The sequence below is a fragment of the Cydia strobilella genome, chromosome 13 (assembly GCF_947568885.1).
Source record: "Cydia strobilella chromosome 13, ilCydStro3.1, whole genome shotgun sequence".
NCBI classification, from domain to species: Eukaryota; Metazoa; Arthropoda; class Insecta; order Lepidoptera; family Tortricidae; genus Cydia; species Cydia strobilella.
This window is the reverse complement of record NC_086053.1, coordinates 10,221,095-10,238,425: the sequence shown is the minus strand read 5'-3', so window position 1 is coordinate 10,238,425 and position 17,331 is coordinate 10,221,095. Positions and strand designations below refer to the sequence as shown.

At 37.0% G+C, this 17,331-nt stretch overlaps 1 protein-coding gene across 9 annotated transcripts in view; it reads left to right on the top strand.

Moving 5' to 3' along the window:
• LOC134746637 (dual 3',5'-cyclic-AMP and -GMP phosphodiesterase 11-like) overlaps positions 1–17,331 on the top strand; it is a 220,759-nt gene that overhangs the window by 27,973 nt on the left and 175,455 nt on the right. For 7 of the 9 annotated variants that reach the window (XM_063681094.1, XM_063681091.1, XM_063681092.1 and 4 more), the window contains exon 2: positions 13,407–13,694. The exons of the other annotated variants lie outside the window; for them this stretch is intronic. In XM_063681094.1, coding sequence (XP_063537164.1) covers positions 13,565–13,694 — 130 coding nt within the window. In that variant the 5' untranslated portion in view covers positions 13,407–13,564. The remainder of the gene's footprint in view (positions 1–13,406; positions 13,695–17,331) is intronic. 9 annotated transcript variants of the gene reach the window in all.

Sequence of the window (17,331 nt, the reverse complement as noted above, 5' to 3'; positions counted from 1 at the left end):
TAACGATTACTGCACGGACAAAGTCGCGGATAGAGGCAAGTGGAAATATATAGGAATAATGCCCTTGTTATATTCCATCGTCTCTTACGAGCAACGGGTCAAAGTCTGAGGTGCATAAGAGCGCTCTACAACAAAGCATACTTGTAACAGATCTCAAGGTAACATTACACTGGTCTGCCCAAGAACTCGATTCTAGAAACCAATAACATTACACGGCCATCACATTACTGAGGCTACAACCGGCTCAATTAAGAAGCGCCTCTCTCTGAGAGCATTATGTGCTCACTGGAGCTATTTAAATTAGCACGTTGCTTGCCTTAATCCAACCGGTGGTCCCATTGAACGCGTTGTTTTATTGCATTTGTTGTCTTCTATTCTACAATTGTTTCATGAAATAGTGAGTCATGCTGTAATTCATCGTGTGAATTGTCTCTATCTTCTATTGTTGTGTTCGTGTCAATATATTCATTACGATATTAAAATGTAGATACTTGACCATATCACTTTTATGTTATAATATTGTCTTCGGTACCCGAAGCCCGCGGTTTGAGTACATTAAATTCATTGCAAGTAGTTGTCAGGTTGTCACATTATGTACATATTTTATTGTCGTTACAACAGTTTTTCCTTTCTTAATTTTACATTGTCAATGTTTAACAGGCTACCGTTTTACAGTAGTTCTTTTTTTTCACAGTCGCATGTCGCCCCGTACGTGTATTTTGTCATTTATTTTCTTAACCATTGATCAGATTGAAACAGTTAAATAAAACCATTCCCTATTTGCCTTCACGAACTTATGTCGTACACAGGAAAAGTGCTTTTTAGAATGAGACGAAACAGCAAAGACAAAACCAATTAGCCGTTTTTTGCAACAAATAGTTTCCATACTCCGGCATTCGCCGACGTCAAAGCGACAGCGGAATGTAATAAACACGTATATAATAAGTCCAACGTCGGGATGGATGCGTCTGATGTGGAATTATACGGACGTATTGACGCGAGGGGTATGGACGGGGAAATTGTTTAATTCTTGGCAGTTTTACCTTATTAGATAGATCCACGATCCACATATAGAGCTTCATGACTTGTTTTTTTTTAAAATATTTTTTTAACACTGACAGCACTTACACTACGCCTCTGCAACTCTTATCAAGGCTTTTTAGTAAATATATCACAGCTTACAAGCTTACTTAGTTATAATATAATACACAGGAAAAAATTGAAGTTAAAGTGCTAATTATTGCAAAGTAAGCGTTTAAAATATTCTGCATATTCGTACGATCTTGTTTTCGTACCAAATAAATCTTCTATTTTTAGATTCAGATTGTTGTGAACCCCTGTGAACTTATATTTTACGCTACAGCCAATTAATTCTGTTTAGAGTATTTTTGAAATTAAAATCTATGATACTAATGCAGTTTTAATCACAGCTGGTGGGGCTGGTTATATAATCGCATTTCATTAGAAGGTTTCAGAGGAAAATAACTTCACCTGAAAAACAAAAGATTTATTACAAAATGTAATTTGGTAGTATCCCAGCTGACTCCAGCTGAGTTAGTGGGCATTACAAATGCATTAGCGCTTTTTAAAGTTGCTCTCGTTTAATTATTAGAGTTTTTGTCGTCCCACCGAGGGCACGACCTCGCCGTGACGTCACGGCGCGGATGAATGAACATCCACCCTTAGACTCCCCCGAGCCCCACCCGGCGGTCAGTCTCACACGACCAATATCGCAGTCATGACGTTCTGTCTGGCTACACTATCGACGTTTGACAACGATTCTTGGAGCAACATGCCTGTTAGCGGTCTTACAATACAATAACCTTTATGAATCGGTCAAGTTATGTTCTAATGTATGGGGAAGACAAACAAATTATAGCCAGCATGAAATGAATGTAGTACAAGCACATACCTCTGGGTATGGTGCTTTAAGGATGACTCACGTTAGACCGGGCCGTGTCCGGGCCGGAGCTTCCGGCTGTTCGTTTTCTATGGAAAGCACCACGTGATCACCTGTCATGTCATAGAAATGTAAGCGCCGGAAGCTCCGGCCCGGACACGGCCCTGTCTAACGTGAGTCATCCTTTACGCACACTAGCGTGACTAGCGTCCCCTCCCCTCTACCTGACGCAAACCCCCCTTTTAGCATGAAATATGTCCCGGTTAACGGTTTTTTTTGAGAAAAGTATTACAGTTAGGAAAAAAGTGTCAAGGTAAGAAATAATCCGTAATAAATTTAATTATACAAAAAAGGTTATATGCAACTTTTTGGCCAGACTCACCATATTCATGTATTAACGTGTTGAAGTTCAATATAACATAGTACGTGATAGTACTGACAGAAATCGTATGGGGAGAACCAGCTTGTTGAACGGTTAAATTTCGTCGAAGTTCATCTAGCTATAACATGAATAATTGAATATGGTGCATCATATCAAAAAATGAACATAACCTTTTTTGTTAAGAATTTATAAGGATTAATTCTTTCATTGACACAGTTTTCCTATATTGTATATTTTCCCCAAAAAATAAAAAATAAATGTCAACCGGGATATATTTCATGCTAAAAGGGGGGTTGCGTCAGGGGGAGGGCATGGGACACCAGTGTGCGTAAAGCACCATACCCAAAGGTACTATCATACTACATTTATTTCAAACTGTTTAATTTTTTTTTCAAAAAACTGACCGAATCATTATTCCGCATCTAATAGAAAAAAATCATAGATCATGGGGCACAAAAGTAGATAATACCTGCATAAATAACAAGCGGTCTTGTCGCCAAGGAGCGATTTTTCCAGACTAGCTTATGGGCCATAGTAATTTTTTTTCACAATGTGTACTTTATCGGGGTGTTTGGGATTTTTCACTAATTCACTAATAAAGTTTACTATTAAAAACTGACAGATGAACCTTTTGGGTGACTTGTGCCGCATCCAACTTTTGTAGTAATCTCTAATTTAATGGCAAATCTGTGACAGCGGCTTACCTACAAGATTATAAATTATAATGTTAAATTGAAACGTGAAACATGTAATGAAAATGCTCATTTATCGCTAACGCTCGAGCAATGTGCACATTTATCAAGAGCTTTACAAGCATAACATTTTTGCAGCACACTTTATTTTGACTAAAGCGCAGTTCTAAGTATCTGCATTTCTCTAATGGTAAACCCACGTACTTGCTAGGATTTCGCGACGATTTATGTTCGTTTACATACGAGTTCACTCCTGTAATTAATATTGTTGATCCGGCTTTAGACGTTGCATTTATGGGCTAGGTTCGTAGACCAGTGCCATATTTGGTGCTGTGAGTCATGCGACTAGTCGCAAGTGGGTTGGAAGCGGAACATACCAGTACTTAAGTTTATAAGGAGTAGTAAATCTTTAATGCGAGGGCTTCAAGCGAAAAACAAATGAAACACGCTGCAAGGAGGGACGAACCGCTGACGTTGTATCCGAAATTCGTAAGTCGAAAGTATCACTACGATAATTCCTAAATGGCAAATAATATGGGCCGGGGTAGGGAACAGTGGCTCGGAAAAAATAGCCGGGTACAGTGACTCACTCAACCTAATTCCAACATGAGAGAGGCTACTATTTGCTTCCCTGCTAATACAGCAGAAACATTTAGTACCTAATCGAACAAATTCAATTGGACGAGCAATGGCTATTTTAACACGTCAAGGTGCTACAGTGTATAGTAGTATTTGGGTAACTGAGCCACTCTTTGCGTTGAGCCACTGTTCCCTAACTGCAATTGTCCTTATTCTGTTATTATACGTACTCGTAATATAGATTGGTAGAGTAGGCACGTAACGATCAAGCCCGTCACAGACGGAGCGATAATATATCGGCAGATACCGTAAGATACGGCATCTTACGATATCTTTTCCGTACTATTTGACAGAGTCCACACACGGAGCTGTAATAGATATTTTGGCATTCTACGATATCTTATCGCAAGGCATCTTAAGATACTTTAAGATGTTATAGCTCGGTATATATTACGATATTACGACTTGTGTTGTACTTAGTTGAGTACTAAGATTATTTATTTAGTTGTGATAATATATATATATATATATGTATATATATATATTTATGGGTATATATTTGTGTTTATATGGATATGTATTGTATATATATGTATATATATGTTTATTTTATATTCTAGATTACAGGTTTTAATTATTTACGTTTGTAATAATTGAACCATAATTTACTTTCTGTTCATAGTGTTCGTTTGTCTATCTTGATCTGTTTATTGTTTCATTCTCAATTGCTCAAAGGTTGACTGGAAGAGATCCCTTATAGGAATAAGTCCGCCTTTGTACATTGTATATATTTATGTTCTTTTATTGTGTTTGTAATCTGTCTTATGTACAATATGTACAATAACTTATGTACAATAAAGTGTTTACATACATACATACATACATACGATATATTTTGGTATACTTCTTCTGTCTCACAATGTAGGTGCTAACAGAGAGCGATATATATTTTGGTATCGTTGGCGTGCGTGGTGCTTAACGATACTCTAAGACATGTCGGTACGAGTATCTTACGGTATCTGCCGATATATTATCGCTCCTTCTGTGACGGGCTTCAAACGATGTCCCTCTACCGTTCAGCGTACCCAGATGTATGGATGAGACGGATTGTGTTGCGTAACTAATAGCTTTATCAGTTGTAGCTGGTGGAACTTCCACGTAACCTTCATTGATTTCCTTTCATAGCATTTTCAGAAAAATGTTTTCTCTTCCAAAATGACTTTAATTTACCTACTAAATCGGTATGACTTCTAATTTTGACTTGAATGACCACAATATTTTAATAAATATAATTTTTTAGAATATTTTAAAAGTGTATATTTCTAGTGGAAAAATCCCTTTAAACACAATAGCCCTTCGAAATACTCATATTGTCAAGCGTTCGATTTCGTATTGTGTTCTTAGAGGAAAGGGGACGGCCGCTTCTCCATACAAACGTAGTCCCCATTTTCCTCTCTAAATAATGAGATTATGGAAAATATTTTTACATAATTTGATGTATAATTAACCATAGCTATGCCTAAGTGACTTTTTTCGATTTTTTGATTATTGTATAAATTAGGTGCGAATAACAGATTTCATACAAATTTGTAAATGATCCTAACTTAACTACTTAATAATAACTAAAAAAATCGAAAAAAACAAACGTAGGGGCATAGCTGTGGTTGATATACAACAAATTGACAAAATATTTTTAAAAATGTTAATATCCAGAGAAGAAAATGAGGACTACGTTTGTATGAAAAGGCGATTTCGCGCGGGTCCTTCACTTTCGTCTTTAACCTCGAAATTCCCCACGGCTTCAAGTGGCCTCCAACCGATAGGGCCCCTATCTGACAGGCGGAAAATTCAGACTTGACAGATGATTGTTCAGAGCAGGCAGACCCTTGTGGAGATCCCTCGCTCGTGTATAAGCAGACAGTCTCCGGTTGAAGAGGACTCGCTGTCAATTAGGGCTCGGTTTTATAAAGACCCGTAGACACAAGTTAAGTTTAGAAATTCCAGTGCATTACCTACTATACATATATTTGCTACTTTCATGTCATTTAAAGGGAAGGGGAGACCAAAAATTAATCTTTTTTTAACAAAAAAAAATTCACAGCATTAGGAACAATGGTGAGTTAGTTATACATAGAACTATTCGTATGTCCGTCTGCTGACTCGCTGTCAATTAAAGCTCGGTTTTATAAAGATCTATTGCGTTATGCAATGCAATGTCTGAAAATTAACTACATGTTTATCTTGTCAAAAAAGTGCCGGCCGTTTTTCAAGACATGCGTCGCTTAATGACATAATCCGTCGGTCTCTTGCCACCATCAATGTACCCGCTCTTCTTGAGCCGACTGGCATTATCAGAGATGATGGCAAGAGGCCCGATGGGATGTCCTTGGTTCCTTGGAGCTTGGGACGGATGTTGGTGTGGCATGCTACCTGCGTAGACACACTGGCACCGTCCCACCTCCAACGGACTAATGTAAAAGCGGGCGGAACGGCGGAAAGCGCCGAAATTTTAAAACGTAATAAATATAAGAGCCTCGGTAGAGAGTATCATTTCGTTCCATTTGGAGTTGAAACTCTAGGTCCATGGGGTCCCAGCGCGCATAAGTTGTTTGCAGAAATCGCGAAGCGTCTGGTTGACGTAACTGGTGACCGAAGAGCTGGCGGCTTTCTCGCACAACGTATCAGCATTGCAATACAGCGGGGAAATGCCGCCAGCATCCTTGGTACAATGCCTCAAGGGCCTATTTTAGATTTAAGCTAGTTATTAATTTCGTTTACGTAGTACCACTGTATATATCTTGTATGTAAATAAATGTATTTACTACATAACTAAATTAAGCAGGGAAATAGAATATTATGAATACATGTTCTTGTACTGTGGTTTTTAATAGGAGACAAAAATATCCTTAATTTTTAATCATAAATTTAGTATCAGACGTACAATACGTACATGTATGAAGTAACAAAATCAAACTGTCCCATTTTTTAAAGGTAAACATTAATAGCGAAGAACTTACTATATACGGAATAATATAAAACCACTTCCAGCCTCAGGTATAGCGTCTTGATTAGGTATAAAGGGTCCATGTCCATTTCCTCCGGCTAGTCTAACCGTAAAGATACGTAAGGGATGGCTATTATACGCCTTAATAAGAAACTTGCCCACATGCCCGGCATGGATCAGACACATGATATTGATTCTGGGCGTATGTACAATTTACATTTCTGTGTTGGCTTTCGTTGGGTTACAAAAATTGCTTGACCAGTAAAATAAATTAGTAAGTTTTCCAGTAAAAAAAAGTGAACCCAAAACAAATTGTTAAACGTTTAATATTAAAAATAATCATATAGATTTAGGACGAGTTAGAGCATCTTCTTTTAGCCGTTAATTAATGACAGCGACAGACAATTTTTTGACAGCTATGTTTTCAATTGTGATACTTTTTCGATTAATCTCAACCTTAAAAAGTAGTCAACCAAAAATAGGGCCATTGTGGATTGTCAAACTATGATATATTTAACTAGTATAAGTGCTTAGAGCATAATCTTCAAGATCATATTCCACACACCCGGGTCGCGACGGTAGGTTTCTGAGGGCCTACCGCGAACCACGTTCGACGTGCTGCCTCTCTGTCGCACTTGTAAATTCGTACGTAAGTGTGACAGGGAGGCAACACGTCGAACGTGGTTCGCGTTAGGCCCTCTAGTCACGAATAAGGCGCATGCCCTAAAAAGCAGTTTCGTGGAAGCACTAGTATCCGGTTACCCAGCACTGCGTTACTTGAGTCCGGGCGACACGGTGGTCTCTTGCGTTACACGCGCATTAAACGTGACATCTGATTACGATTACTGAAATTAGAAACCAGGCATGCTTTGTTTGTCAAACTCTTTGTTATTGACAGAAAATGGATCATAAAGTAGGATACCTGACTTGCTGATTTTGCTTGCAAATATGCAGTGTGAAAAAAGATAATACTGGAAATTAATAAAAAAAAATTACTACGCTAATAAAAATATTAATCTAATTTAGTAATATAATTATTTATAATTAGTAATATAAGTTAATCATAAGAAAGACCGCTAAGCTTAAGTGGGACTGGGCGGGACATGTCTGTCGCATGCACCCGGAAAGATGGGCCAAAATGGTTACTGAGTGGGACCCACGGAGCACCATAGACGGTGCAGGCCGGGGTTCAGGCAGACCAAAAAGGAGATGGCGGGACGACTTGGACGCATTCTACCCCAAATGGTGGGAAAATGGCGATGACAGGGTCGAGTGGAGAAAACGAGGGGAGGCCTTTGCCCAGCAGTGGGACACCAAAATAGGCTAAAAAAAAAAAAAAAAGTTAATCATGTAATTTAGATTAAGGTACTAAAATTTCGTCGTTATACGTAAGTTTAGCGAACCTAATATAAGTTTAAAATACACCATACGTTTTTGAGATTTTTTTAAATCTATTTAGCCATAGTTATGATCAAGGCTCGGAACCGGTTTTTTTCAAATCCCCGAAATAGCCCAATATTTGTAATTATTTTATGCTCTTTACGTAGGACTGAATTATGTACTTAGGTAACAACTTCATATTTAGATTGTCCCATAGAAAGTTATAATACCGGTATTCTTTGTATGAAAAAAAAAACCGGTTCCGAGCCTTGGTTATGATTCTTTAGGATTATATTAGGTAGTACATGTAATAAAAATTTATCGAAATGACAGCAGTGGACGAAAAATTACCTGATCCTCAGCATTTCTATACATTACTTACCTAAGGTTCTATTGGCGTTTTCTATTAAGCGATTTTCACCACAGTACTCTCAAGATTATTACTATTGAGTAAGAATAACGGCAAGTTTTTCTTAAAAGGTTTTATAGGTATTTGCCTACCATCCTATACACAGGTAACATTATAAAACCTCATCTAATTAACGCACAAGGAAGCTTGCTAAGTAAAAATACGTGTTCTCGCAAGAGAAGCATATCCCGAGACCACTAAATAATTGCTACTATCTGGGCAATAAATAATTCCGAACACAACAGCGAAACATATTTTATGTTGTACTGGAGAAGCCTACAATTTTTTAGACGGAAGATTTATTATCACGAAAAGTTGGTAATGAGCCGTTACTAATTTTCTTAGCTTGTCTTATTCTTTTTCATTTCTCATGCTCTGTAAGAGGGTCATTGATGTTCTAAAAGGTGTGCAGAAAATTCTACGTGTCTGCACTAGAGCAATTTACGTTCGAAGTACGATTTTTTTTTTTTACGATAAGCAATTGAAAGTTTGAGTTTAAATGGATTTGTTACACAATTTTCATTCTGATATTTGACTCTCCATTCCATAAATAACGATACTTTTGTCTGAATTTTTACTTGAAAGTACCCTCAAGAAATACTATAAAAATGTATACTTAGTCATGTTTTTAAAACAAACACATGCATTTTACTTTCCTCTTATTCGAAATGAAGTAGAAGGGTTTCTAAGGGTTTTCATTAAACACGAGTATTGTTACGTTAAAAAACCGTTAAAGAAATTCGGCCCTTAACAGCTAATATTCATGAAATTTTGCCAAGTATTTTAAAACATCCAATTAAAATCCAGATAGAGCACCGCCAAGCCACTGTTTTGTATCAAGTTGATTTATTTCGCAAAATAATAATTGAAGCTGTAATTCACCAGGTTTAAATTGACCTTGACCTAATAATTCATAGCACATCTCAGTTAAGTTTTTGCCTTTGTAACTAATTGGGACTAGCACAAATTTTTGTCGACCTCATTTCTCCTGTCACGCTATTTTTAACCGACGAAAAAGAACGGAGGAGGTTCTCAAGTCGACGCATATATAGGTATATATATATATATTTATGTATGACCACGCATAACTTTTTACAGAGTAGTCCGATTTAGAAAATTCTTTTTTTATTTGAAAGGGTATACCGCGAAGTTGGTCCCATATAAATTTGATAAAAAAAAATCCAACCCTAAGGATACCTAGGAAAACAGGGGATGATTGATTGTTCACTCACTGATTGTAATGAATGACCACGCATAACTTTTTACAGAGTAGTGCGATTTTGATAATTATTTTTTATTTGGATGTTACATGTTATACAAAAAAATAATTTTTTGATTTTTTTTTAATACCTCATAGTTGGTCCTATATAAATTAAAGAAAAATCGTACCCTAATAAGGGTGGGAAAACAGGGATGATTTAATAGGGGTGATAAACACAAAAAAAATATAATATAATAACTTTTTAACAACAAAATTAAACCGCCGAAAAAACTTAAAATCAAAAAATTATAAACCTTTTTTATTTAACCTTAATAACTAAGATCTTAAACGAATGGTATGTATATCTAAGTGATTTTGAGTCAGCGCCAAACAAACAAATTAATTACTAATTACGTAAAGAAAGCTTGATGCGCGGCGCCGGAGGCGCGGCGCGACACCGGAAAATGAAGAACTTGATTGATAATTTGATACTATCCATTATTGTCTTTGGGGTTTTATATGTATTGTTTATTATGTGACGCGATACAAGCAAAATTGTGGCCTGCAAACCTGCTACAAATAAATCAGAAAAAAATTAATAGGTACTGTTTATAGAATTCGATTTTACAATTTGCGATAAAACAAAAAATTATCAAAAAGTGTAAAAAAATATCGAGTCGCTACGCTATGTCAGCAGATGCGAATCTAATTTACTAATCGACGGAACTGACGGAACAGAGCTCTGTTTTTACCACTAGATCTAGAATGGGTGCAAAAAGTTTGAAACGTGTCAAAACCTCGCCTGTCGCGCTGGTGAATGCCCACATTTACACTTTACAGTTACGAGTGTTACGACAGTTCCGTACAATTAATTGGTTCGCTACGTTTCACAGTTGTCGTTATCTACGGGAACTGAATTCGGTCACAAACTACTCGCTTTTAACTCTTCCCACGCTAGGTAAAATGGAATTGCGAACAAACAAAAACTCCACGGTTTCAGCGAAATATGCCCCACCCAACGGATGTAGGAGTTAAGTAAATAAAATTGGTCCACTGTAACTTTTCGCGACTGTGTTAATAAAACGGTAACAGGGTGTCTGTTTAATCCGAAAATAGTGAGCTTATTTCTACGTAATGTTCCTCTGGCCAATCTTGAAATAGTTCTGCCTGCAGTGTTTTTTTTTAATTGTCAATGATCAGCTGGGCGACAAGAGGCCAATTTACTTAAGAGTATACGAGTGTTAAACGTGCAACGTAGTGAACAACTATTTTACCAATTTCATTGCACCTGACTTCCGCATTTTCATCGTTAGAGTGGAGGCACTTTTCTCAAACTAGTACAACATTTGCTTCACATTTATATTCATGTACCTACATATACCCAGCTTTTGAACCTTGCGAAATGCATTATTTATGCCGTACCTATGTATCTTAAAACTCGACACGAGGAAGACCTTATAAGTTTGTTCTAAGGTGTGATTTAGGTAGGGTGTGATTTATTATTTGTTGTTTAGTTTTTCGTAAGTTACCTAGGCCTGCGGTAGGCCATGTCGGTCTCGCATCGGTCTTTTTAGCCATCAAAAACGGTGTCTCTCCGGTGTTACACCATAAATCGTCTGCAACAGACGATAAATCCAATGATGATGAGTTTTTCGTAAGTTACCTAGTTCTGGTTTATTCTCGAATATACATACTATTACGCTGAGGTTTGCATGGGTTTCTTTCTTTTACATTATTACGCATCAACGTGCAAGAATTTTTATTTGTTAATATGTAGTTACTACTCGTATTTGTATGCTGAGGTGCTCACCGCTCACTGCTCAGCTAAAAGTTTTACTGATTTTACATACTTGAATTGACTATTAACCAAACCTCGCGGTATTTCAATGACAGACGCGTAAAAAACGGCTTCGTTTCGAAAGAATGTGAATCATACAAGAGTATTTGCACTTGACCTTCCCTATCGGGTCTGTGACCGCGCACCAAACAAACCTTGGCGGCGGCACTTACTCGAACAACTCCGCAGTTTTTGTCAATCGGTTTATTCCTTCAGAAAAAATGTTTACGGGTAAAAAACCGCTTAAAACCAAGACTGTGCTCGTGCAAGAGCGTTTTCACATTGTCCGATTTGATATCGGATGTTGAATACGATTACAAAGAACAAAAAATTAAAAAAAAAATGTGTGATTATTATTTGTTTATACTTTTAATCGTGGATTGTTATTCAAAGAAATAATATATGCAAAAATAAAGGACTTATAAACTGAAATAAATATCATACGCTACAGAAAAAGTGCACCAAGTCCACTGGTGGCCGAGGCGGGAATCGAACCTGCGTCTTCAGCTTACGCGGCTAACATCCTGACCACTACGGCCAGGCAGGCTTGGTTACTTTTTCTTTAGTGCATGATATTTATTTCAATTTATATATAGTTATTAGTTAAAAACATATTTCATAAAATAATTTGATTTGCTCTCTAGTTGAATAAAGGACTTGATGCCATAAAGCATTTTAAGTAGGTTATTTTGTTTTTCTCCAAAAGTCATCCGACATCGGAAATATGAAAACACTAATATTGATTATTAACAAACACAGAGTAGGCCTTAGTCCAGGCGTTAGATACCAACATAGGCTAAAGAAATAGAAGAAAAAAGTTTTATACTGTAATGCCAGAAAATATAATTCGTGTTATCGGTTTATAATTTATTCTTGCATGATTTCCTAGGTTCAGAGGTATTTTTTGTATAAAAACATTATACGTAATGACTGAGTTTTTTGTATAATGACGAGGTTAACGAAGACGTATAAATTGATTATAAAAAAGGTGAGTACCTAGCACAACCGCCTAAAGGTTTGAAGCACTTAAAATGTCAAATTAGAATACAATATCTTATCATCTTATCAACAAGTTACTTAATCATTATTAATTGCACAAGATCAATATTGAAATATGGCTTCATAAATTAAATGATTCACATAATGAACCTGAATATCAATATTTTTTTCTGATATGAAATACGAATAAATTAAATAAAAGTTTTTTTAGTTAAGTTGATGTAAAAGATGCCTTACGATAGGAGACACTTGATGTCACTTTATTACTTGAGTTACCTTGCAATGTCGTACTTTGTTCGCATTTTAATAAATTTGGATACAAGATTTACAGCTCATACGTCTCGTGTTGAGACAAGATACGCTCCCGGGCCGGAAAGTGGTATTTTCGGTAGTTATATGATTACAAGAACTTTGCTTGATAAATAGAAAATGAATCCTAATTACCTGCCCAAGCATATCTCGCCTTAATAATATTTTTGACACGTTACGAAGGACGTGCATCACCATGGTACAAACACATTGTCTTTATGAATAATTAAGTCAATAAACCGGTTTTATCATACATTTAGGTAATTAATAAATATATACAACGTATTTCGCAGACAATGCCGAGGTTGTTAGTAAATGCATATTTTTCCACTTTTTATTGTGGTCAGTCAGGCCATTTATTTTGTAATTTAATATCATGTCTATAAAAACAAATATCGTGTTTGGCTGGTTCTTAAACAAATAATATTGTTCTCAAACACGTGACATACAATAAGTAAACCAATATTTTTCGCATCAGTTATAAGTAACAAAAGCTGTGGCAGACTGTAACGAAACCACTTTCATATAACGTTAACGGGACAGCACAAAAACCAACCGGCTTCAGTTTCACATTTTTGTTTCGTTCTTTCGTACATCGACAGCGAAAGTGGCCATAGACAGCGATCATTAAAGCCCCCATAAAGTTGCATTACTTTCATTGCTTTTTTTTAACCCAGTTTGGGTCTCACATTTTTTTGTTTTTCTTCTTTACAGTGGTGCGCGCGCCTGTAACCTCTCGGTCGAGTGATGACTTCGGATGACCTTGTTAGTGGTTTATCTTTGTGAGTGTCAGTGAGAGGCAGTAGTGCATGTGCTGTTACCGGTAGTGCCAGTGATGTGACAGTTTATGGAAGTGTCAGGGTTGACTCGGAATGTTCACAAAGAACGCCAAGGCTCCCGAGCGGTGCCGACACCCTCATAGGAGCTACAAGAAGAAAAAGCCCCTGCCGCATACACCCTGGAAGTACTTGATGAATTGCCCACTCGTTAGGAAATGTTTTGGTACGGTATTTTTTATTTTTTTATATTAGTTTTTTATTGTTTTTAAGGCACATTTAATTTCACTTTCATAACTTTATTAATAACATTTTGTTTAAGACACAATGATTTGAGAAGTATACCGGAAAAATCGTTAATATTGAGGTGTTTTCATGCTTATAGTTCGCGCCTAGATGGGTATCAAAAGTTACGAGTATATTTACGGCCCATGGCCTATACAGACGGGTACTTTACTTAAGATTTCTCTCCGACCAAGTAAAGAAATAGTATGGAGGGAAAGGTTAACCGGGAGTGTATAAATATAACTAACACAGTTTGGAAAATAATCTCTAATCTATATTTTTTTATGGCATATCAAAATTTTGTGGTGCGATGAGTGCCTCATCAGGTATTCGAATTGTTATTTGCCCAGGTAGACTTAATTTATTATATAAAATATTTTTTAAAGTAATTATCATGGCTTTCAATTGAATTTATTTTAAAATATAATTTAACTCTCCCGAGGATTTAAGACTCCCGGACTCACACCGATTCCCATTTTAATCATGCCACCGTCCAAAACTGAAATGCGTTGGTAGGTATTAAAACTAAAATATTTCTATTCAGTCGGATATATATTGGTTAACAATGATGAATTTCGCGTCCCGCGTTATTCTCAGCATCTGCGCTACAGGAATGTAATAATAACGTAATCCAGAAAACAAGTTCTTGCGCACATATCGTAGAATCGCGACGGCCGACGAACGTTCCCGACCTTGCCTTGCATTCCGTTCGCGGCGGACTGTCAGGCCGACTGGTCCGCCGACCGGTTGAGATGGCCAAGCTGCAAACGCTTTCGTCCTTTTGAAATAGGATTTGAACTCTGAAGCATTTTTAAGAATTCTGCAAATCGCACGTCAGATTTTAACTTAAAACTTAGGTGCTAAACTTAGTAACTTCGCAGACGCCCGTTTGATACCTTCGTCAATTAGGAGTTGTCAAACTTTTAATTCGACGTCTGTCAAAAACTTCTGTTTAAATGGTCATTAAGTTTCGTTTGTTCTTACTTGCCACAATTGTAACAAAGAGTCGATCTTCCCAATCGAAAGAGACATGTTAAGTTTCACGAATATCTTAAATGTTACTTACCTAAATTAAAAGATGTAGTTAGGAAAATTCAGTAATCACGCCATGATAACGGCACCATAATTCATTGATCCAGAAAAAGTGCTCGTATCAATCTGCCATCAGATTAATGACAAACTCAAACTACTGTCTTTGTAGCAAAAACTAAAGCAATTTCACCTACTTACATTTGCTTTTACACTTGTTTTGTTTAAAAAGTCCGAACAATTCTGAAGATCAATAATCTTGATGTAGGACGGACCGAGTAACAAGATTCCCGAGACAAATGATTCTCGGAGTTTTTGTTGAGCGAGTTGAACGATTATAGCTGAGCGAACTCACCTGTTGCGTGGCCTATTGCAGCTGCTGACATACGAGGCATTTGTTTTTATTAGCCTGCTTACAAAACTATAAAGGTTGGATAATATGTTTACGTTAATAAAAAAATTCTATCATGATGATTGAATGAATGAAACGCCAAAGGATTCAAGCTATTGTAGGCTTTTACTTCTGAGGTTACTAGAACTTAGGTGAACACATATATTATATCAGTAGTATCAGTACTGGGAAAATCCCACCAATATTTGTTAGTTTCTTTTTTGTCAAAGTAGGTACATAAATGATGAACATATTCTAATAAATAAGTACCTAATTAAACCAAGAAAGATCTTACATAAAGTGAGTTGCCAAAATAGATTATTTTTGCTCGAAAGACTTCCCTATTTACTTTTAAGTAAACGTCTATTCTTACATATTTTTTAATACTAGTACGACAACGCTATGTCTATATTAATTATATAGCTCACTTAAAATCCTAATGGAAATTTCCGTAAGACCGACGGTTTTATGCATTAAGCTGGTAATGAAGTACTTGCAATCTCACAGTTAATAGTCAAGAGGTCGCCGTCAAATTCCTAGTTCCCAGGCGGCGCATTCAGAATTTAAAAACGATATACTTACGTGATATCTACCTCAAGTCAGTGCGACACGCTCGCACTTTCATATCGGTGGAAAAGGGACGCATTTATTTTAATATCAGATCAGTATCGTGATTTAAAATCTGAATACACCCGCAGTAGCCACTTCTTGGCGCCAGCTGTAATAAATCCAAGCAAAAGCATTAAAAATCTCGTTAAAATTCTCTCCAGTAGCAAGCCACAATCAATCCTTTGGGAAGCTAACATGTTCTTAGCTAACTACAGATTGGAACGGGCAAACTAAAATACCTAAGTATACAAAATGAAAGAATTCTTTTGCTTTACTGCTCCTCATCTTAGCGCTTTCCTGATTGTTGCAGCTAACGCCTTAATTGGTGTAGGCACTATGTTTTCTGGGGAAATGATTTCAAGCTTTATTCGCTTTAACAACGTTAGGTATGTTACTTATTTACATTATTTATTTTAATAAAAAAGTGATCGATAACGTTTTCGACCAGCATATTGTTATTTACAATTGGCAATTTTGTTTAAGGAAAAAATTGCGAAATAAGTATGTATAATTCTGTGGCCCTAGTGAAAAAGGGTACAAGTCTCGCGAAGCTTAGGTATAAAAGGCATAAGTGTTACGTGGAACTTACGCCCTTTTACAACTGCGCTACCCGAGAGTTACCCTTTTTTACTAGGGCCACAATTGTACCTACCTAATAATTCGTTATCTTTACGATACTTCTCTCTATATCTGACTTATCTGAGCAGATACATTGCAAGCCGGGAGGCCTGAATGAAACCGCATATATTAACCAAACTTACGGCTCAAATTCAAATGTTTGTTCACAAAACACACACAAACCACAAAAGAACTAGGCTCCGAGAGCCAAAGACTCAAATTTTGCAAATAGTACACAGCTAACCACTATATATTATGTGGCATATTAATAATTCGGTTGATATTACATTCGACGCGCGTGGGCCCGCGGCGCGATTTTTCCCGGATGAATACATTATCGCGGTTAGTATTCAAGTCGGGCGCCACAGATTGCGTTACCTTGTCGCCTTGAGGGCTCATTGCATATTGCAATAACTGCGGGTGAATCATAGAAAACGTGCTGAAATTGTATACCGTTATGTTGGGATGCGGTTTTGAATGTGACGGACGCGTGAGGACATGGAAATGACACTGCGTCAATGATACCTGACGGGAGTGGCGGCGTATTCTTTGTTGAGTGAGGTGAGTCGAGTTTAGAGTTGTGCCGTTCACGGTTCTATGTTTTTTTTATTTCAATGGCTTTACGGATTTTTCTACTACAAAATCCACGATTTGTAATGTCATCTCGAGAGCTGTTACTACTTTGTATAACTTCAAGGGGTATAACATTAGCCAAGGAAAATACTCCCCAATTAAATGCGGCTGACAGCGCTGTACTGTTTACAATCTTTAAATCTTGAGCTACCAGGCCCCGTAGACAACATGCTAATTGCTAACGCTACGTAGCGAACGAAACGCAACTGTCACTGTCACACTAATATGGAAAAGTGGGTAATGGAGACACAAAGCGATTCGATACCGAAGCGCATCAAGCGATCATCACCTTGGCTAG